Here is a 22,444-nt window from a genome sequence, read left to right on the forward strand (position 1 = left end):
CAAAAATCCCATACAAACACCCAGAAACAACCCTTTCTAGAACTTGCAGTTCTTTCCCTAAAAGTTGTGTTCAAAGTGCACTCGGAATTAGAAAAGTGCTGCTGAATGTGATGATGTTGGAGAAGGGCGGTCCTGTGGTGGAGGTGATGATGGGAAATTCCTGGGGTGAAAGGGGAAGAGAATATGGGTTCTGGCTCTGGACCAATGACTTCTGTTCCTGAGCTTGATAATGAGACCCGTTTCTGCTGGGTAGGCGTAGAGGTAGAGCTCGGTGTATAGAACCATGTGTACAGCTTCTGGTCTGTCGAGGAAGCTGGGGCAGTTGCAGCATCTGAGTGTTACCATATGATATTTTTGCTAATCAAAAGTCAACTGCAACCTCTGATATTTTTTAAGTAGGTTTTTAATCTTTGCTTTAGGGAGGTTTGTTAGTTTAGGGCATGGGTGTGAGTAAACTTCCTCCTCCTCTGTTTTTTTGCTGCTGTTGACTGTAGTAGTTTATTGCCTGCTTTTGTAGCACAGAGCATCTTGCAGAGGGTTATACTTTCTCTTCCTCTTGGGGTTGGTAAGCACAGTCTCTACTCTTGCAGAAAACTCAGTTACTTGAATATTTGATAAAACATTTTCAGCTATTAAATTATGTACAGCTAACATTTCCTTTCTCCTCCTGCAGTCTTTGATTATGGTGTTTGCCCACTTGGTTCACTCACAACTGGAACCGCTCCTAGAGTTCCTGTGTAGTCTCCCCGGACCAACTGGCAAGCCTGCCTTGGAATTTGTAATGGCTGAATGGATGAGCCGGCAGCACTTGTTCTATGGGCAATATGAAGGCAAAGTCAGGTAAGGTGTTTTCATAAGCAGGATCCATGTGTTAACGCTACCTGACTGATCATCCCTTTGCAATTAAATGCACTGGGTGTGAGGGAAAGGGGAGCTGGTTCAGACTTGGATTAGTGTGTGCCAGCACTGGACAGTTAACTTTTCCTGCACTGTCAGTTTGGCTCAGGAGAGCCGTGGTAATTGGAGCAATCTCTCATCTTCCTCTAAGCGCTTCTCTTGCTGCCTGGTGTTTCTGTGCTGGAACAGCGTGACCCAAGGGGGAAAGGGTGTCTCTTGCAAGCACGGGAGTGCTTTGAGATTGAACTTCTGTGAACGGGATAAGAATAGCTTCCCCATGTGAAATTGCCTTTATTACTGTAGATTTTCAGGGCATTGTAGAGGGTTTACTAAGAGAATCTGGTGATTTCTCATTGATTTAATGATCTCTTAAAAGTCAATAAAGACATCATCTGAAACAGTTTTCTCTCCCTTTTGCTGTAGGAGCACATTTGTGTTCTGGTGGAGGCTGAGTACTATTTTCCAAAGCATGAAATGCTCTGTATTAATTTAAATTTTGCCACAGCTGCTGTCTTTGATTTTTCTGGAAACGTGAAGCCTAACAGACTACTTTTGGGGGGTCTCACCAGCTGTTAACTCACTTCTTAATATGTGTTGGTATGTTATTGTTATAAGGTAGTCAAATAGACTGTGAAATAAATAATAAGAAAAAGCGTGTTTAAAATGGAAGTCTGTGAATGATCATGCAGAACAAGAGGCAGTCTGATCTGGGGACCTGGTGCTGTTTTCGGTCACACTTGCTCCATTTCATCCCTAAGAGCAGAGGTTTGTCCCCATTTTGACAGGGCAGGGTTGTCTGCAGGATCCCCTGAGACTGCTTATGGCGCGGGGAAAAGCCAAGGCTGATGCTGAGAGGGAGAACAAGGTTAAACTTCATTGTTCAGTGCTGTCTCCATATTGTCCAAGATGAGAGCGATTTGTGTACGGATGACTTGGCAGAGCTCCACACTATATTAAACACTTTGATTTGGGTTATTTAAGGTGATGCTTATTCTGCGTTGGAAAATGCTAGGTGTTTTCTGCATGCTGAAGAAAAACAGTGCCTGCTGAGAGGACCCTCTTGTTTAGAGTTAGTAAAAGGAGGGTGAAGATAGCTGACACCTTCTGTGTTCATCAGTCCCCATCCCTGTGAGTGGCAGGTTGAAGAAATGGCTATTTGCTCGTTACTTGTGTGATGAAAGGATGGGAAAACTTTGGGCAACTCAGGGGTGGCATGTAAGATCTGGGCCCAAACCAGCAGTATGGGAACTCAGAGCCATAGTGTGGGAGAGAAAAGAAGGTTTGAAGCGAAAGCATGCAAACAGCAAGTTCCATGGAGCTTCAGTTTGTGAAGCCAGGAGAGAGGTTTAAGAGTGCCGAGTGTAAATTGTTGGCCTTAACCTGTAGTAAAAGTCATCGTCAGTGTGGCTTGAAAACAGCCTGGAACTGGAGAAGGTTTGGAAGTGTGATGTAGAAATCTGAGCAGCAGAGATGGGAAGAACACATGAAGATACTGAGGGAGCAAGCTAGAAGGTCTGAGTGTAGCTGAGCTGTGAAGGACCAGAAATGGAAAAGGAGCTTTGAGACTGGAGAACAGTAGAAGAGATATTCATAGCTGCAGATCAAACAAATCACTACTTTCTTGTCATTGCTTTCTTCTTAATTCCACCTTCATCTGCACGTGGCGCTTCAAGAGCGCGTTTAACCTCGTGGCCCTTCTGAACTGGGAAAAACCTTTAGTGTACGTATGCACTGTTTGGTATTGCTTAATCCAAAGCTTTGGCAGTTTTTGACTTGCTGTGCAGGTCAGGAGATGAGTCCAGTTTTGGGTGCTGACATAAAACAGGAGAAATAGGAAAATTCTGTAATGCTTGTTCTTGCAAAAGTGTAGAAAAAAGGGCATCTGAATGTCTGCTCTGGACAGGTGTTCCCTATGAATAGCTCACTGTGAAAGCCAGGCAGTTTGGAGACATTCTCATCTGTAGCTTTCCTGTTCCCTGCTCCCCAGCTCTGTGGCCTTGTGTAAACTCCTTCAGTATGGCATCAACACAGATGACAAGCGACTTCAGGACATCAGAGTAAAGGGAGAAGAAATATTTAATATGGATGAGGGAATACGGACACGATCAAAGTCGGCCAAAAGTAAGTAATCATTTTGCTGTTTTTAACAATTTTCTTTCCTGTTTGTAGGTGCTATGAAAGGCCATAAAATCGGTCTTGCGGATCGCACAAAGCTGTGGGAGATACTTCCTGCAGAAGGTGCATGTTGTTTTTTAGAGCTAATCCATACATCATGTACTTAATGTATCTGTTATTTGCTTTAATTCTGTCAAAGACTGGTTTGGAAAACTCCTGGTGTCTCTGATTTGAAGTGGTTATGGGATAGGGAGTTATTCACGGCTGGTTTGTATCACCCCGTTCCATCTAATGAGATAGAATTGATAATTTCATGATGCCTGGTAGCTTCTCTGAGAGGAAAGTGTGTTTATTGAATGCAGAGATTTTTAAAAAGTAAAAGTGGTAGTTTTTTCAATGAGACAGACTTTCAAAAATATCAGCAATGATTTCAACAAATTAGAGACCACTTAAAAAGGAAAGCTGGGCCGGTCTCCTGCATAGGAGTTCTCTTAATTGGCTTAACCCCAAATCCTTGACTGGAGGTTACTGTATAGAGATTTGTATATTAAATCAGAGCGAGCACTGGGCAGGTTTTTTTTCTGGGGACTGAGCCCCGGAGGGGAAGACACCGGGGAGCCCCTGTCCTTGGGGGGTCAGCCAAAAACAGCACAAACCAAACAAACTCGGGTATTGTCTAGTCAGACAGAAGAACAGCACTCGCTAGCATTTGAGCAGCTAAAGAGTTAAAACTAGTGCTCCCAGTTTCTTTATTCTTTCTTTATATTAAAATTAAAAACAATCACCACAAAAAAAAGGCCTACTTTTAACAACTTTTAATAAAAAGCAGTATGAATATATGTATTTTCTCTCTTATAGATCCTGAACGCTGGACAAACATTCCTTTGTTAGTAAAAATCTTAAAATTAATAATAAATGAACTCTCTAATGCGATGGAAGCAAATGCATCTAGACAGACAACAGCAGATTGGAGCCAAGGTAGAATACTGGGTTTGCTTTTCCTTTGTGTGGCTTAAACCTACTTTGTTATCTCCTCAGAAGCATTTCTAGTAATAAGAAACTCGCAATAGTACCTAGTGTGCCTGTAATTACAGAGGCTTAAATAGTGATCCAAAGGGTAAAATCAGCCTATGTATTCTTAAACCTGAAAACTATTTTGGGCCAGTTTGAAAGATGGGATCTGACCATATGCCAGTAAAATTATCCTTTCTCGGTGTATCTGGTTTGCCTTTCTTCCTCCCCTACTTCAGGCATCCGTTCTTGGGGCTGGTTTTTGCTTAGCTCCGGTTCTTGAGTTACTCATTCCAAAGGGATGGTAGAGGCTGCGGGTGTTTCCCTTCACACGCCCACGAGAGCGGGGACATTTGCCGAAGAACTGCGCAGTCCCCTGTAGAGTGGTCGACAGACTGGACCTCTTAGATTTTATTGATTTCTAGCAATTTTTGTTTTCTAAACAGATGATTCAAATGATATGTGGGAGGATCAGGAAGAGGATGAGGACGAAGATGAAGGCTTAGCAGGACAGTTCTTATCAGATATTCTTTCCACAAACAAGTATGGTGAGTAACAGCTTTAAAGCGCTTACTCGAAGTGAAAATAGAGTAGATGACATCCCAGCCAAAGTTTTGTTTCCTTGACAGCAGCTCAGCAGAGACTGCAGGCAAGGGGAAGGAAATACTACACTGGGATTTTGAATAAGGACTTTTTTTTCCTGTAAGAGGGGGTCATGTCTTTGAGTAACACTATGGTTAAATAACTGCATTTTTCACCTGAGAGTTCAGATGCTACGTAGGCTTCACGTTGCTGTGAGGTTCATGCAGATATTTCTCCTAAAGAGAAAATTGATGCTTCAGGATGTAGCCATGACCTTGGAATGACAGTGTCGTAGCAGTGGATGAGCTTGTTTATGGAGTGACCCTGAGAAATAATAGCTGCGTAAAGATGGAGTGGGTGTAATGTCTCCTTTCCTCTGCTCTCCAGTTTGCATATAGTCTTAGAGGAGAGAACCTTACAGGCAAATACTTACATTAGCACAGAATTGGAAATGTCTCGCGCCGACATAAGGTTAAGGCATAAGATAATAGCACACGTAACTAACAAACCTGTTTGTCTAGTGTCCCATGTGTGCTCGTCTCACCTGCGTGTTCCTTGAGACTCCCACTATGACCTTTCTTGTTCTGGGTGTTGTGTTTTCTAATCATCTGAACTCAAGGAGCAAATATTCTGGATGCAATTTTTTTTTCCTAGCAGTGCTGAAACTGTTTCTTTTTGGATCCTTGGATTTAAACAATAGTCTATAGAACACTTCCTGAGGTATTTTGCTTGGTTTGATGTTAAAACCTGCTGGTTTGCCTCTGACAGATGAGGATTACTATGAAGATGATGAAGAGGATGATCCAGATGCATTAAAGGACCCTCTTTACCAAATAGATCTCCAGGTGATGCTCTAGAATGAGTTTTTTAAATCAGATTCCTGTAATTCTTTATTAACTTAATTTTTCTATGTCGTACTTTAACAAAACTGTAAACACCAGTTATTGGTTGTTGTCCTGAAGGTATCAGTTCATTGAAATTACTTTGGAAAGCGCTGAGTATTCCAAGAGTGCCTGGAGCTATTTTTCCTTATTGGATCAATATCTGTAACTTGGAAATGTGAATGAGCAAAACTTCCTGAACAGAGGGAGATGAGGCTTTTCTACCCATGAGCTTCACAGCTATATGCTGAAGTCAGAAGTAGATTGGAGACTGAACATGACAGAATTTCACACTCCACGGGGGGATGCTCCCGTCCAGTCTCAGCCCCTGTATGACACTTTGCTCCTGCTTTTTACCTCCACTGGGCAGCCGTTTATCAGCCCTTCCCCTCTGCTGCCGCCCTTCCTTCTGCATCGCTTTTCTCTTCCTGCAATCCCTGTGTCTTATTTGCTGCATGTTGAGATTTATCTTTTGCTACGTGAAAGAAAGAGAATTTCCAAAGTGAGGTGATGCTAACTGGGTCTTTCTGTCTTCCTTTCAGGCCTATCTCACTGACTTCCTCTGTCAGTTTGCACAGCAGCCCTGCTATGCAATGTTTTCAGACCATCTCAATGAGAATGAAAAGCGAGTGTTACAGGCCATTGGTATATAAACCCACTCGAGAGACCATCCCGATCATATCTGAACAATATTTTTCTGGCTTATTCCACGTTTTATGATTAAACATAAAACATTTTCCAGTGTCTACCTGCTTGTTACAGGTGGATGATGGCTTCATTGCGATGTATTGAGCCTCATCTTAACACAAATCTGCTAAGGGAAGGAATACTAAGAAAGCAGCAAGGACAGAAGGCTGTAGAGCTTTGCACGTTGGTCTCACCATGGGAGCACTTTCATTTTTCACAGTACTTTACAGGAAGTTCTTAAAGAAAAAAAAAAACAACTGTGTCCTTAATATTTTTTAAAGCAAACTGTCTCTACCTGTGAAGAGACACTTAACTGAGTTTCCCACAGCACAGTTGGACAGAGAAAGGAATTGGGTCACTTACAGATTGCTTGGATGTGTCTTGAAAAATTGGAAGGTTGTTCCTCCTCGCGCTCGCGTAACACGTACAGGGTAAATATCTTGATCTTACAGCGTGACTTCTTTTTATAGAACTATAGACTCTTTTATCAGTGATGCCTGAATGGTATGGAACCTGTTTACGGGAGTTTGGATGGGAAGCCGAGACAATAAAACTGAATGCATATCCTCTTTCCTGTTGTGGATGGGGCTTTGTTGCACACATCTGCTGTCTAGTCCCATGAGAGCAGTTCTTTACTAACGCTTCTGTGTGCACATGCTCAAAGGAAGCTACCACTTAAATTTCTGTTCCTGTGGCATGTGGCTACTAAAGACTTTGGTTTTATGGAACACAAAGAGCCACAGTTTTTAGGGGGAAAAAAACCTGATTGTATTTAACATATTTGTTCCATGACAGCCACTCTGAACTACTTTGCTTCCTTCACCCTCCTGTGTGTATTTTTATAGAGTGGTAAAATAATATTTGCAATTGATTTACCCATAAGAAGAGCGCGATGTATCTCGCAACACCTCTCTGCCTTTGGTTCCCCCTTGGGGAAAATGAAAATAAAACTATTAAAGTGTACATTGGTATCCTTCTCATAAAACAGATTTAAAAGGAACTTGCACTTGTTTCCTGAAGTCACTTTTTAAAGACGTATTTCTCCTTAGGAAACTTTCTATATGTGCCGCCCAGAGGACGTAAGGGTGTTTCACAGGAGTCATCTGGACAGAAACGGGGTCCTGTAATGGACTACTTCTGCTTAAAAGAAAAAGGATGCCCATTATAGAGTTGCCTTTCTTAAGAAAGGTACATGCTGTTCCTTTGTGGAATAATATGCTTCAAAGTTGTATCTAAAAACCGCGAAAAAGCTGGAGTAGTTCTGTATCTTACTGGTCTAACAGAATATAGCTTTTCACTTTTTTACCAGGAGGGGATAATAAATTAACTTTTTAACAGACAAAGATGCCACAATTTGTTTAGCATGTTTGGGGAAAATGGTAGAATAACGCTGAATGCCAAAGCAGACCTCGCTCCCCTCTCCCACCCCAACCCCTCCCTTGTGCCTGAGAAGGGGCAGAACGGGGCAATCCCCACCGTTGGTTGCCGACTGATCGGACCCATCCCGAGTTCTCAGTGGTTTGGTTGAATAGTTCTGTGAGAAGCCGAATTTGAAGCCCGATTTGTGTGTGTGTCTAATAAGGCGTAAGCTCTGATCAAAAGTTTCCGTGCAGCTGTGTCATGGTATCTTTCTTCCCTGTGGATTCTCTGGTGTATGAGTATATCTAATTAAACTTTGTGCCATGGCCTCTTCAGTGGGAACGCTGTGGTTCTGTCTTCTGCCTAGACTTTTTTTATTTTTTTTTAAATCTGTTAGGAATTTTGTTTTGAGGCATTTGTGTGTCTCAGCTTTCACTGAAAAGGGCCAACAAGTTAAACTAAACAGTGCAGTCTCTTGAGGAAACAAACTAGAAGTAGAGGGCTGCAGCGGTGCATTCTGATGGCTGTACAGGAAGGGTCAAGTTGAGTGTCCCCAGAGCGACCGGCCCCAGTCCTGGGAAGAGGTAGGACCGTCTGGTTTTGCCCCATGAGTTGGCAGAAAGGCTCAAAACCAGTCATCCGTTCTAGAGGTAAGTGAATACCAAACACCTGGAAGCATCTGGGTATGGTTTAGGGTGTCAGTTGTAAATGAAGCATGCTCAGGTCTGCTGAGGCAGGGCTTGCGGAGAGGTGCTGGTGGGGACTGACTGGTGTGTACCTTCGTGGTGCTTTAGTTAAGTTGGATGGTGGCTTTAAACGAGAGCGTGAAAAATGAAAGCAGCCTAGTACTACTGATCCCATTCCTCATCCTGCACCGAGAGATCAAACGATTTCTTTGCATTGCAAGATCCCAAAAGTAGATGGGCCAGTGTGTTGTAGAGTTGCTGCTCGAGCTCCTCAGCATGTTGGTTAGAAGCTGCTCTTTGCTTTGCAGGCATTGATGGCTTTTCCAGGAGTGTAGCTGGTGAGATGGGAAAGACTGGGGGTGAAGTGGCTTCTGGGGACTCTGCACTCTCCCTTCTGCAGCACCAGCTCATGTGCAGCCCCAGCGGGCCAGGCCCGGTGCCGCTGCAGAGGAGCAGGGATGAGGTGTGGAGTTTGGGACCAGCCCTGGAGACAGTGGGCACAGGAAGAGCGTGGCCGTGTAGCACGCTCTGCTGCAAGCAAACTCCTGGGGTGCAGGAGGATTTTGGGCAAGAAATACTGTGACACAGGCTTCCCCTAGAAGGAGGCCAAATAGGATGTGAGAGCGACAGAGCACAAGGGAGATGGTTTGAAGGACCTCTGCCTGGTCCTGCTGGTGCTCGCCCTCATGTAATGCCTTTGCCCTTATGCTTTCTCACTCAAGCGTTCCTTGCTGAAACAGCTCTGGCCTGGAACAAGGTGATTGCTCAGGATGAAAAATGCTGGACTCCACGGCGATGCATCCAAAGTCTGGTTTCGAGGTGCAGAGCACTCCTCTTGTCTGCTGTTGGGAGGAAACTAAACTAATAGTCATAAGGTTACTAACACTGTGTTAGTTTAATGGGGAGCTTGTATTTTCTAAAGTAAAACTGAAGGGTGGGATGCAGGCTACCGCCCAGCCCTGGGCATGTGCCACTGCCGGTGTCGGTGCCTGGCACACACATGTCCAGCGGGCAGCTCCTCGCGGGGAGGAAGCCATCGTGTTTCTCAGGCTGGGTGTTGTCTTGCTGAATAGCATGAAGTGCCAACAGCCACAGACTGTAATTTATCTAGTTAATAGCTTAGCCATGACTCTGGAATGAGACTTTATGCATATTCATGAGTATTGTTCTTGGTTTGGTTCTTTTTTTTTTGTATTAACAAATAAACTCTTTTAACCTCTAAATCCGCCTGGTTCCTGAAGCTTTACTGAGGCAGAGTTACCCAGCTCTGGGACCGCCCGGCGGCGGGGCTCGAACCCGGGACCTTCCGTCCCGCAGCGCCGCCGGGTGCTGCGGTCGCGCCCGCCCTCTCGGAGCGGTGCACGCTGGGGGCTGTAGTCCGGGGGGGGGCTGGGCACGCCGGGAGCCCCGGTCGCGGGGCACGCCGGGAGCTGTAGTCCGGCGGGCGGCCCCGCGGCTGCCGGGCGCCGGCGGGGCGCGCGCGGGCCATGGCGGCGGCCGGGGCTCCGGCGGGCGGCGCGGGGCGCTCGAAGGTGGCGCCGAGCGTGGACTTCGACCACAGCTGCTCGGACAGCGTCGAGTACCTCACCCTCAACTTCGGGCCCTTCGAGACGGTGCACCGGTGGCGCCGCCTCCCGCCCTGCGACGAGTTCGTGGGGGCCCGGTGAGCGGAGGGCCGCGGGCGGGATGGAATGGGGGGAGCGGGGGGTGAATGTCCCGGCGGCTCCTGACCGCCGGTCTCTGCCGCCCGCAGGCGCAGCAAGCACACCGTGGTGGCCTACCGGGACGCCATCTACGTCTTCGGCGGGGACAACGGGTAAGGCCGCGGCGGGCCTATGGGGAGAGGGGCGGGAACGGGGGGAGCGAGACCGCCCTGAGGGGAGCGGGGTTGAGGGCAGCGGTGCCGCCCTGAAAGGAGCTGGGCCGGAGGAGGGGAGCGGGGCCGCCCTGAAAGGAGCTGGGCCTGAGGGGAGTGGGGCCGCCTCTCGCCGGCTCCGCGGCCCTGCTCAGCCGCCTCTCCCGTTCCTCCCCGCAGGAAGACGATGCTGAACGACCTGCTGCGCTTCGACGTGAAGGACTGCTCGTGGTGCAGGTGGGCTGCGCTGTGCTCCCCTGGCTCGGCCCCCTCCCTGCCTGCAGGGCTGGCAGGTGCCTCATCGTTCCTCAGCACCTGGGTCCCAGGTGTAAAAGTTGGGGGCTCTACCTGAGGGAAGCATCACCCCCCACCCAGCTGCCATCGCAGCTGCGCACTGTGTGGCCAAGCTGTTGGGGAGGCTGTCAAGTGTCCCCACACAGCTCCTGCCAGCCAGGGGATGCTGGGCAGCACGGCAATGGGCAGAGTGGTGGGTTGTCACTGTTTGTACAGCCTGTAAGGGTGCTGAAAGGATGTGGGGGCAGAGAAAGGCCGGCTGCTGCAGCCCCTCAGGGCAGGAGAGGTGCCAAGGGGGGCTCACAGATGTCTTTGCTTTGCTCCTTTGCTCTGGACTGTGCAGCCTCTGTTGTCTTACCTGTGCCTCACTTGCTATCTCTGCCAAACAGATTTCAGCAGCATCGTGTTTGTAACCGTTTATGCTTATAGCACGAAGTCTGTCATAAAATCTTAGTGTGATTGAGAAACCAAAACTAGTGGAAACACCCAGGAGCAGTGAAGTAACTTCTAGTAATTGTTTCTATTTTGAATCTGCACAATAGCTTTCAGTGCCTGAAGCATGACAAGGGTGTTTGATTGTGCTGTTCTAACTGTTGTGCAGGGCTTTTACCACGGGGACCCCACCAGCACCACGGTATCACCACTCAGCTGTGGTCTATGGGAGCAGCATGTTTGTGTTTGGTAAGACAGTGGCAGATAACAGTTGTGCGTGCTTGGAATGATAAATGTGCTGGTATTGTTTTGAAAAAAGAATGAGATGTTTTTAGGAAGTGGCAAAAGATCTAATTCAGTGGCAAATCCAGTATTTTTCATGGCTGACTTCGATTTCAATTTTAGCTTGGAAATACTTTTGCTGTTTTGTCTAAAATAAAGATGACTTGAGACTGGAGAATCTCCCACCTGTAGTAGTAGTTTGTTAGCCAAATATCTTCTCTTTGTGCGATCTAAAGTTAAGTTTGCTTCTAATATAATGCCTAGAAGTGTGTATGCTCTATTGCAATTGAGTCTAACGGAGTTGTTGTTGCCCAGGTGGCTATACTGGAGACATTTATTCCAATTCCAACCTGAAGAATAAAAATGATCTCTTTGAATATAAGTTTGCAACTGGACAGTGGACAGAGTGGAAAACTGAAGGAAGGTAAGGAGCTGACATTGTTCCTCCACGCTTCAAGCAGCCGTGAGTGTAGCTCAGCAGACATTTAAAATGACACAGTTAGAATTGATTACAAAGCTAATATTAAGGCTGCATGGCTATTTCTGCTATACTTTCTTGCTTAAAGTTTTCTGAAATTTATCTTTTGTTCTGAGGGAGTTTTTTTGCAAGGCCTCCATTCCAGAGTGTGCTTTATTGGAAATCTGACCAAAGTCCATTCTTCATGTTTCATTTCTGTGACAAAAGCAACGGGAGCAAAGGAAATCTTTTCTTCTGAATTGTTTCTTTTTCAAGGATAGCGTGAAATTTGTTGATTCCTCATAGTTTCACTTTAGTTTTATCAGAAACCAATTTAAAGCTTATTTGTAGTTAAATCTACGCATTCTTTTCTGAATAAAGTTGTATGAGTCCTCTGAAATGCACACACCTGCATGAAGAACCTTAAAGTGATGTGTGGTCACACAAATCAATTCAGAAGCAGATGAATGAGTTGATGATGTATATTTGGATCTGTTGAACACGGGTTCCTGAGATTCAGCTTTCCAAGGCAAAATCAAAACCAATAATACATTGCTTCTTAAAGTCTACTTTGTGCTCATTTCGGGAGGTTATCCGTGACCCAACTACGTAGAATCACAGAATCATTTAGGTTGGAAAAGACCCTTGGGATCATCGAGTCCAACCATCAGCTCCACTCTACAAAGTTCTCCCCTACACCACATCCCTTAACACCGCATCTAAACGAGTCTTAAACACACTCAGGGATGGTGACTCCACCACACGGGTGTGTTTACCACACCCGCCTATGGGACATACTGTCTTTACCCACAGTTCATTACGTATTTGAACTTTCTGAAATGCTGATTTTTGTAGGGAGAGGGAATGGGACATTTATTATTGTGATCTGTAGAACATTTATTTATTTATTATTGTGATCTGTAGAAAGGGATGAGAAGTACCCAGTCCATGCTTGAGTTACTGTTGCTCACCTCTGATGAGCATATGTTATATGTTAAAACAAGACCACGTTAGTAATTCCTCTTTCTGGTTATTCTAGCAACTCTGAACATTTCAGAGTGTAATTCTTATTCATATTTTACAAACTCGAACGTCCTTCTCTTTCCCCACGGTCACAAGCATGCAGACTGCACAAATGACCTCAAACAAACTAATATTGCGTCTGCTGGACATGAGGCATCACAATTTTGTTCAACACTTCTTGGCTGATCTCGTAAAAACAACAAAGGGAGGAGAAACTGTAGGATTGATCTTTTATTGTGGACACTGTGTGTCAGGAGCGCCCCACTAAACAGTCTCAAATAAGCGTTGTGAGCTCTGTCTCGGGTCTCGTTTATGTGTTCCACTTTCTTAGTGCCTGGAAATATGCATGGGATTTTGATAGCACGAGTGGATTGCCACTTTGTCATAATGGTAGTGCTATTAGTTGTCCCACTAGTTGGCTACTTTCCATAAAATACTTCACAGTATTTGAGGCTTGTCAAGGAATTCATTTTTTTTTCTTTTTTTTCTTTATACGTTAGTTTTTCTCTAATGAAGGAAGCAGAGTGTAAAGTTCAAAAACATACCCTTCAGAGGATTGCTTTGTGTTTTGACGATGTATGACAGAAGCAATTTCTTGGCTTGAAGCCATTTTGTTTAGGAGACTTTATTCTTCTTGCACGTGTGTTTTAGCTGTCATGCACAGTCTTCTTAACAGCATCTCTGCAGGTGATTTAAGAATTTTTTTTCTTAATTTTCTTAACTGTAGATTGCCAGTTGCAAGGTCAGCTCATGGCGCCACAGTGTACAGTGATAAGCTGTGGATCTTTGCAGGATACGATGGCAATGCACGGTATGTGGTGGGGTCTCTCTCTCCTTGGGTGCTTTCATAAAATCCCAGTCTCTCACTTTTCACCTCTGTAGAGACATTTTCATAGAATCATAGAATGCGTTGGGTTGGAAGGGACCTCTAAAGGCCATCTAGTCCAACCCCCCTGCAGTAGCAGGGACATCTTCAACTAGATCAGGTTGCTCAGAGCCTCATCCAGCCTGGCCTTGAATGTCTCCAGGGCTGGGGCCTCCACCCCCTCTCTGGGCAACTTGGGCCAGTGTCTCACCACACTCAGTGTAAAAGAACTTCTTCCTAATGTCTCATCTAAACCTGCCCAGCTCTAGTTTAAACCATTGCCCCTCGTCCTATCGCTACATGCCCTTGCAAACAGCCCCTCCCCGGCTTTCCTGGAGCCCCTTTAGGGACTGGAAGGGGCTGGAAGGTCTCCCCGGAGCCTTCTCTTCTCCAGGCTGAACCCCCCCCAGCTCTCTCAGCCTGTCCCCACAGCAGAGGGGCTCCAGCCCTTGGAGCATCTTTGTGGCCTCCTCTGGCCCTGCTCCAACAGGTCCATGTCCTTGTGCTGAGGACTCCAGAGCTGGACACAGCGCTCCAGGTGGGGTCTCACCAGAGCAGAGCAGAGGGGCAGAATCACCTCTCTGGATCTGCTGGCCGCACTTCTTTTGATGCAGCCCAGGATGCCATTGGCTGCCTGGGCTGCAAGCGCACATTGTTGGCTCATGTCCAGCCAGCTCATCCACCAGCACCCCCAAGTCCTTTTCCGCAGGGCTGCTCTCCATCACATCATCCCCCAGCCGGTATTGATAATGAGGATTGTCCCGACCCAAGCGTAGGACCTTGCACTTGGCCTTGTTGAACTTCATAAGGTTTGCTTGGGCCCACCTCTTTCATATACCAAGCGTTTTAAACACATCCCTGGAGCTTTGCAAGACTCAGCCTGTTGTTGAGCATTACATTTTTGCATCTCACCAGTTCATGTTCAAATAAGTATGTGTTTAAAACCTAGAAATTTGGTGACTCAGAATGGCTATGGATGTATAATTTGACACCCTTCTTGATTGTAAAGATGCTAAATGATCTTTGGCAAATGAGCATTTCTCAAAAGATACCTGCAACATGCCTTCTGATGTCGCTGAAGACTTACGGAACAAAGCATGGATTTTCTCTGAAGTCATATGACAGAACTAAGAACAACATGTCAGTTTTTTATTTGAAAAAACGTGATACTCTTGGTGGGATATTGCACTGAAATACCAAGATTATTTAGATTGAAGGGAGAGAAGATTTTGGATGGGAAGGGACTGGAAATGAGCAGTACTGAGAAGGTAGGGAGAGTCTGGTGCCTTGTCCCAGATGGTGGCTCTTTATGTTGCTGTTAGTCTGTCAGGGAAGAATCAATTCTAAACACATATTTTTTCTCTGTCTTGATGAACTTGAGAAGTATTTTATGTTGATGCACAATATTTGCATTATGAGAGCACGTAGAGATTATCACAAACCAGGAGGTGCCTCAACATGCTGGGGTGCCTCTTCTGAGGAGAATCTGCATAAAAGTTATCAGTTCCTCAAAGTCTCCAGGAGAACTGCTGGTAATTGGAAAAAAAAAGAAGGATCTTATCTTTATTTCTGGAGGAGGAATTGGAGAAAGATGCATGACTGTGGAATTGCTCAGCTTCAGCTTAGGGAGTTCCCCAGGGACCGCGAGTAGCTGGAAGGAGGGATTGGGTGAGAGGAGCTGTCTAATTTATGTTAAATATGTCTAATCGTGTTAAAAAACGTCTTTCTGTGGAACATGAGCCTCCAGGCAGATTTGAACAAAGGAAGCATCTGTAGCTGTCTGTGAGTAACTGGTACTGGGAAAAGCACAGTCAGATACGTAGCAGTCAGTGATGTGTCAGGTTACCCACTTCATCCGTGCTGTGTTTGAGGGAGGATTCAGCCACATAAATAATTACCGTGGTCAGTCTCGGGGGTTAGCAGGGATGGGTAGAAGAAGGCAGGGTAATAAGGGGTATTTCTGTAAAAATCCTGAGGATTAAATAGCTCAAATCCTTAAGTTCCCGGCAGAGGCGCTGTGTGTAACTGTTAACTGTAGTATACTTGTAACCAGAAAGATGCTAAAGCGACCTTAGGTGGTGGTATAAAATTAGGTATAGCACAAAAAGATTCTAACGTTTTTTTCTGTTAGCGAAAGTAGGAGATTCTTCCTGTGCAGCAGAAGGAATGCTGATAAAATAGGATCTCTGTCCTTCCAAGTCCATGACCTAAAAATTTCCAAAAAAAACCCTGTTTCAAATCAAGCATTTTTTGTGTTACAACCTAGGTTAAATGATATGTGGACAATTGGCCTACAAGATAGAGAGCTAACGTGCTGGGAAGAGGTAAGAAGCTTTAATTGGAACTAACACATAGAAATTATTTGGTTTTTTGGTTTTCATACACAATTATTTAAAATTTCCTATGCTGAACTGCACTCTCTTCAGAATGTATTTGTCACACAGCTGAAAAAGAAACAGTTCAAATTTCATTTTGTTTGTATATTTGGAAAACCAAGCGTATATCAAAGTGTGATTTTTGCTTGTGAATCTGTGAACTGGACCTAGACTGCCCATGGTGGCTTTGCTGTGCCTTCTGTAAGAAAGAAGTGGCTGCATTTCCCACTTTAACCACTGCCATGGACTGGGAGCTTTGCTGGCTGGCTGTCAAGATCAGAGTCCTGATCCTTGCAGTATCAGGGGCTTTAGAAATGTGGCCTCCCGTCCTTTTTATCCACGGTAAAATTAGTCTGTGCAGACGCGTAAGCACAGCATTAGTTGATTACCTGTAGCCAGATTTATAGGGACTTGGCTGTCTGCAGCCGTTGCCACCATGTGGTCTGTCTGCCTGCTGATGCGTTGCGTGGTCCTGCAGCATACTCAACATGCGGAGTTGTGCGCTACAATAATAAATTTTTAATTTTGAACTTCATTATCTTTCAGATTGAACAAAGTGGTGAAATTCCTCCTTCATGCTGTAATTTTCCTGTGGCTGTTTGCAAAGACAAGATGTTTGTTTTCTCTGGCCAGAGTGGAGCAAAGATTACCAATAATCTCTTTCAGTTTGAATTCAAGGAAAAGATGTAAGTGTAGACAGTTAAGTCGCACAAAATCCACATAATCCTTGACTACTTGAGTTGAGAAATGCACAGACTTGAGATACTGAGGAAGAATACTGCATCTCATGATGGGTAGATAAGCGTAGATAAGATAAAACGTGGACTGTTTTAATGAGACTTTGTTGTTTGCTGTGTGCATCAGCTAGGTCGAACAGAAAGTTTAGTAGATTCACTTTAAACAGTAAGTATGAATCTTAGTGTATTCAGAGTGGGTTGTCATATGACTACCTGATTAAAACCGGACAGAGGTCCTGTGAAGTGCTGGTTCATAATGAGATCACTGGGGAATGTCGAGTGCATAGTATCTTTTAAAATCTTGAGCATTCAGTTTGAGATGTTCGGTGTGACTCGCTCAGAGTGTTGACCATTGCTCTGAAAGTGTGGCCTGTCTGATGTGGGAAAAATGCCAAGAAGTGGGAATATAGACACACTGGGCTGTTCTGATGACCTGCTCTGGCTGGTTACTGGGTGAAATGGAACCACAACTGAAACGACAGCTAACGGCCTCCAGACCTTGACTGAAATCATGATGTTGTAGCGAATAAGCCATGCCTTACCAAAATGGGCTCTGGTATCAGCATGGTGCCCTTTACTTAGAAGGGTTATCTGTCAAAATGTGCGATGAGAGATCACCTATTCCTTCCCAGGTTGTGGTCTTTGAGCTGCTGGGGTTTACATAAATACATCTGGGCTATAGAACCATGTTGCCTTTATCGCGTTTTCAGTTAGAAGTTTAGCAACACGGCGCTGACGTAGGTGTCTCAGATATCTGCAGGATTAGTCGTTGCCTGTTCTCACGCAGGTTTCGATAAGTACTGTAATAGAGCTCCTCTTCTTTATTCTTACAGTCTGAGAGTTAGAAAACTTACTTTGCAGAAAATGATTGTAAAAAAAAATGTACTGTTTTATGTTTATTGTCTCAGTTGGACACGAATTCCTACCGAGCACTTACTTCGAGGCTCCCCTCCTCCTCCACAGCGAAGATACGGCCACACAATGGTTGCGTTCGACCGGCATCTCTACGTGTTCGGGGGTGCTGCAGATAACACGCTGCCCAATGAGCTTCACTGCTACGACGTGGACTCTCAGACCTGGGAAGTTATCCAGCCCAGCCCAGACAGTGAGGTAAAACGTTCAGCACTTGTTTTTTCCTTTTATACTCTGTCTTTTTTTGACCCATTTTTGCTGTCAGGCTATGGACGTGTTTTTGACAAGTACATTGACTTTTAGTTAAATAGTAATAGCTCCTTCTCACCGATGGTTCAGCCGCTGAAATACTGTGGGCAACAGTCTTTAAAAATTAGTCAGTGTGGACACATTTAAAACTTTGCTTAGTATTGTCTGAAGAAATACCATAAAACACTTGTAATTCAAGTTGTGCGTCACTCCTTACTTGACAAAGCTTTGTAATGAATTCACTGTGTGGACCAGTGGTTGTGTGGTTGGCTGTGTGATGCTGTTGAAGCTGAATTCAAAACTAGACAAGGTTTTATTGTTTCACTGTAATAATGCCTGTGTGCCTAAAATCTTATAAGTTCTGTAATTAGATGGTATAGCATTTCCCTTTCAGGTCAAGTCCAAGGTGTTTGCTACTGTAAAATAATAATAGAGATCCTAGGAGGGCTAAAAAATGGCTTTTCTGAACATATTTGCATTAATAAGATATGTAAATTTAAAAAGTTAAGTTTTTTACTCCATGTAAAAAGGCAGTGGACCACCAAGGGTCAAGTAGACACTCCAAATGAGAAAATAATAAATAAAAAAAATGGATGGCGAACATGTTAATGTGTTTCTTTGGGGCTACTCATTACAGTGCAGTGATTGTATGATAAAACGTCAAATTTCTTTCATAGCTCACTCGTAGATACCGTGTCTGGGGTAACCTGGTATTTCAAGTTGAAGTGCTGAGGGTTCGCATGGTTTCAGGACGCTTTTCAGTTCACGTTTCAGTGGCCTCTGATCATTTCGCTCCCAGAACGCACAAAAAAGTAGGTTTCTGGAAGCCTGTGCTAATATGTGTCTTTCCTGGATTTAGAATGGTTATGTTGACTGTATTTGTTAATTTTAATAGATTTTTCCTTAAGCCACGTTAAAATAGTGCAGCTGATGTAATAGTGGGTTTAGAGTGTGTTAGCTGATCTGTGGGGAAGAAATATTTGATGTTTGTGTGCTCTACAGAGCACTACAGAAATTAAAGTTACAGCTTAAAGAGATGAATATTACATGAATTAGGATCAAATGCAGCTTTACTGATTTTGCCGGAATTGGCGTGACAGAGGTGCTCACATCCTTGGCTGTTGCACTGTGTTTTAGTTTGTTTGCCTATAACTCAGCATTTGATGAATAGGAAAATGCCATTTACACACTGCTCTTCAATTAACAATGCACGCCGGCCTCATTTTGAAAAATTATTTGACGAAAGTATTTCATGGTAGCCTGTTTTATGCTTTACAAAGCTGATTTCTTTTCCCATAAAATTATTAAAACTGCATCTCCAACTTTTTAAAGATACAGTTGCCTTCAGGAGCGTAGGTTCCGTTCTGTTCCTGCCAGCGTTACCATTTGGAAGGCTTCGCCGGTCACTGGTTTTTCGCGATGTGATTGCTTATTGCTTTTAAGAGCAGAGCTGCTCCTGACAGTGTTGTAGAACAGCATTATTGCCTGACTCATCCCCTGCTAAATTCCATTTCATATTTCAGAGCCCTTCTCTTGGGCTGTCTGTAATTCCAGGCGGGTGTCTGTCTGTCGGTTGCGTGCACTGTACTTTGAAGTTTCAGTTACTGCATCCAGAGACTGATTTTGTAGAAATGGGAAGTGAGACTGAAGCACTGTTGAAACACGTGGTAGTATATTTTCTTAAGAGACTGATTAACTCCAAGATCTGAGAGACTTTGGGTATTTTAAGTAAGTTTTAAATTATTTAGTGTGTTCTGGAGAGATAACTAGATCATTTCTCATAATTGTTTTCCTGAAGTTCCTATGAGCTTTTGGCAAAGCCTTTTAACAGTGGCAATGAATCTCTAATACCGTACTCTTCCCGGACACTCCAAACTCGACATTTCCTTTCTTATCCATATCTGTGAACAAAATTATTCACATTAAGTTGAAACAAAATAGAAGACGATGAGTGCAATGCTGTCTCAGCACTTGAAGGATTCTGCTTGTGTGTGAAGTAATGGCGACCTCTTTACTGTGCAGCAGAATAATCTGTCTTGGCTTCTGATAGCGTTGGGGTTTTTTTTGTTTTTCTAATGGATGGGTGGATTGTACAGCGTATGTCCTTCTTGTATTTTTCTGTATTGTGTTATATGATCTTAGAAATGCTGCATTACAACTTTGCTTAACGGCACTATAGCTAGGTTAACTGTCATACTTACAATCACGTGACAGATTTCCTTAATTCTTTCTTCTTTTGGACGTTTAGCATTGAGTGGGTAAAGCCTCCAGAGTCCAAAATAAGAAGGCTTTGTGCTGGTTTAGCTATTAAATCAGTAGTGATTTTTACAGCGCTTTGCCGAAGAGATTTCTTATGCTGAAGGAGAGAGACTGCTGCCATTCCAGTCTTTTCTTGTTCTCTGAACTAAGACCGAGCCAGCCCTGACACACTTTTCAGAGTGATCCAGGTAGTGATTTGGACTTTTCAGATGTACATACGCCAGTAACAGAAATAGGCTGTCAGGTAGAAATGATACTTGCCCCTGCTACCCTGTTATGGGCAACGTGGAAGGTGACAAGTGACATGAGACTGAAGAATCTCAAGATTTTTACCTGGGGAAGGTGGCACAATTTGAGCATCAGTGGCGCAGGGTGAGTTCCAGGAAGGTTGTAGAAGCAGTTCTTGAGGACAGGCAGCAGTCAAGTATCAGGTGCAAGACTGTCTCAGTCTTGCGTTTTCTGCATTTTGGGTAAACAGAACAAAAACTGGAAAGGATTCTGGCCGTGGCCCTGTTCTAGTTCTCTGCCCGGGTCTCTTGAAATTGTTGACAGTGCTTTGCTGTGGCACGGAGGGTGGGAAAATGGCTTAGTAAATAGAAGAGGAGAAGCTAAAGTGGAACAGGTCAGTGCTTCAAAAATAAACCAGGGACTCCTATTTTATGCTTTTAGGATGTCTCCAAAATGAATATCAAGACATGCTTTCTGAACTGCACAATCGCAATCCATAGCTCTTCGTGCCTTCGTCTTGATGCTATAATATATGTACATATATATTTTATAGAGCATACAGAGCTATTCTCCATCCCTTGTGTTAGATGATCCTCACAGTTGGGGGTTCTGCTTTTCAAAGGCAGTTGGAGGAATATCACATCTGAGTCCATGCCTGCCTGCGTAACACTGCCAAAGCTTCCTGAGGCGCTGGGTTTCCTTTATACAGGGCTATCAGAGGATTGAAAAATAATTTAAATGTATTTTCCTGTTTCTTTACTGGCCTCGAGTTTTTTCCTGTTGAACTCAAAATATCTGGCTTTCTGAAAAGGGTTGGAACAGCATAAAAGATCAGCAGGCAGTAAGAGGGAAAATGCCCCATCTCGCACAGTTGGTTCCCAGCAGGCAGACGGTCACACGCGGGCACCCAGCAGTCACGGCTTGTGCTGCAGCAGAGCAGTGTATTGCAGGGACCAGCAGAGGAGCTCGAGGTCCAGGAGGGACGCACGTCCGTTTGTAGACACAGTCCTGCAGAATCAAAAGCGATGTGTGGAACCAGGCGGTGCCTCATAGAGGATGAGGTGTCATAGGAAGAGGAAGCAAATTCTCCTTCCTCGCAATTCTTGAAGAAGGTCAGTGCGTGGGATAGTTGAACTGTCTGTAGGTCGCTCCCCTCTTACCAGGTAGGTGAATTACCATCATCTCCCAGTGACTGCAGGCACTGGCGAGCAATCTCTAAAACTTGGCCTGCGAAACATTTTAGTCTCACAAGTAGGCCTTTTAAAGTCAAGAGCAATAAAAATTTCTGACTTTCAAAGCTCTAAATTTTTCTTCTAATAAGCAAAACGGGAGGTTAATGTGTTAGTAACCTTCTTTGGCTTACTTTGAGGCACAGTTCTGGATTTCTTCAGATGATGTGGTTTGTGGGCAGCTAAGAAGGATTAAAAGGACTTAGTCATCCCACTGTGGATGAGTCTGCCATGGTCTCCCTGTGCAGAGATCAGTTACGCGCGTTGAGGTATCTCCAGGCAAAAGAAACACGTTATTATGAGAACAAACCCCTGAATTCCTGCAGTGAGGCCCCTGACAAGATCTGCCTTCAGATGTGGTGAGTGTAGTTGTCAGGGTATCGTGTTCTGCTAGGAGAGATAAAACTTAGTATTTCACAGTCTAGACAGGAGACCGATTGATTTATGTTTATAAATCATACGTAGTGTTCAGACTTGCATCCCTTTTAGAAAATATTTTTTAAAAATTTAGGATCTTCGTACCAGTGACCTTTTTAAGTTTGTGCTCTGTAAGCTGGAGAGAGACATCTTGAAAATGTTAATATTTATAAAAACCTGGTTATCAGAGTAACTGTAGTTAAGATTGTTGCACAGCTCGATTTCTGTGTGTCAGGTCTACGTTCATATCCTTTTTGAGGGATGCTTTTTACACGTTTCTACAGAATTCTCCCAGAGAAAGCGGGATGCAGGTGTATGTGGGTGATAAGCAGAAGAAATATATTTCTGTAGCTCACTTACTGGTGAGAAATTAGAGCAATACAGCGTTAACATGACTCCCATTAAATGGGTATAAAGTTGGATAACTGAAAGATAGGAAATATGGTTTCGAATGAGGAGTAGTTACTCGGCTTAGGTCCTTTAGGGACTGGTTCTTGTTGTTGCATTGCTATAAACTTTTGTCAATGACCTTGAAAGAAAACAGATCACAGCTTTCCCCTAATAGTTACTAATTATCCCGAGTTTTGCCAATTGATGATTAAAATAACAGTC

General features: G+C 44.3%; 2 protein-coding genes across 8 annotated transcripts in view; both read left to right on the top strand.

The window, feature by feature from the left end:
* The window catches only part of IPO9 (importin 9), a 38,828-nt gene extending 31,692 nt beyond the window's left edge, over positions 1-7,136 (top strand). For 4 of the 5 annotated variants that reach the window (XM_054181617.1, XM_054181620.1, XM_054181618.1 and 1 more), the window contains 6 exons: positions 674-840; positions 2,885-3,018; positions 3,871-3,990; positions 4,470-4,571; positions 5,374-5,450; positions 6,029-7,136. In XM_054181617.1, the coding sequence (XP_054037592.1) occupies positions 674-840; positions 2,885-3,018; positions 3,871-3,990; positions 4,470-4,571; positions 5,374-5,450; positions 6,029-6,139 (711 nt within the window). In that variant the 3' untranslated portion in view covers positions 6,140-7,136. The remainder of the gene's footprint in view (positions 1-673; positions 841-2,884; positions 3,019-3,870; positions 3,991-4,469; positions 4,572-5,373; positions 5,451-6,028) is intronic. The other variant, XM_054181619.1, reaches the window with a different exon arrangement.
* Positions 7,137-9,673: 2,537 nt separating this feature from the next.
* The window catches only part of LZTR1 (leucine zipper like post translational regulator 1), a 38,202-nt gene continuing 25,431 nt past the window's right edge, over positions 9,674-22,444 (top strand). The window contains exons 1-9 of one of the 3 annotated variants that reach the window (XM_054181625.1): positions 9,674-9,881; positions 9,972-10,034; positions 10,254-10,310; positions 10,969-11,048; positions 11,397-11,505; positions 13,289-13,372; positions 15,693-15,750; positions 16,348-16,487; positions 17,447-17,648. In XM_054181625.1, the coding sequence (XP_054037600.1) occupies positions 9,706-9,881; positions 9,972-10,034; positions 10,254-10,310; positions 10,969-11,048; positions 11,397-11,505; positions 13,289-13,372; positions 15,693-15,750; positions 16,348-16,487; positions 17,447-17,648 (969 nt within the window). In that variant the 5' untranslated portion in view covers positions 9,674-9,705. The remainder of the gene's footprint in view (positions 9,882-9,971; positions 10,035-10,253; positions 10,311-10,968; positions 11,049-11,396; positions 11,506-13,288; positions 13,373-15,692; positions 15,751-16,347; positions 16,488-17,446; positions 17,649-22,444) is intronic. The other 2 variants (XM_054181622.1, XM_054181624.1) reach the window with 2 other exon arrangements.

This window comes from Rissa tridactyla, chromosome 21 (assembly GCF_028500815.1).
Source record: "Rissa tridactyla isolate bRisTri1 chromosome 21, bRisTri1.patW.cur.20221130, whole genome shotgun sequence".
Taxonomy (NCBI): Eukaryota; Metazoa; Chordata; class Aves; order Charadriiformes; family Laridae; genus Rissa; species Rissa tridactyla.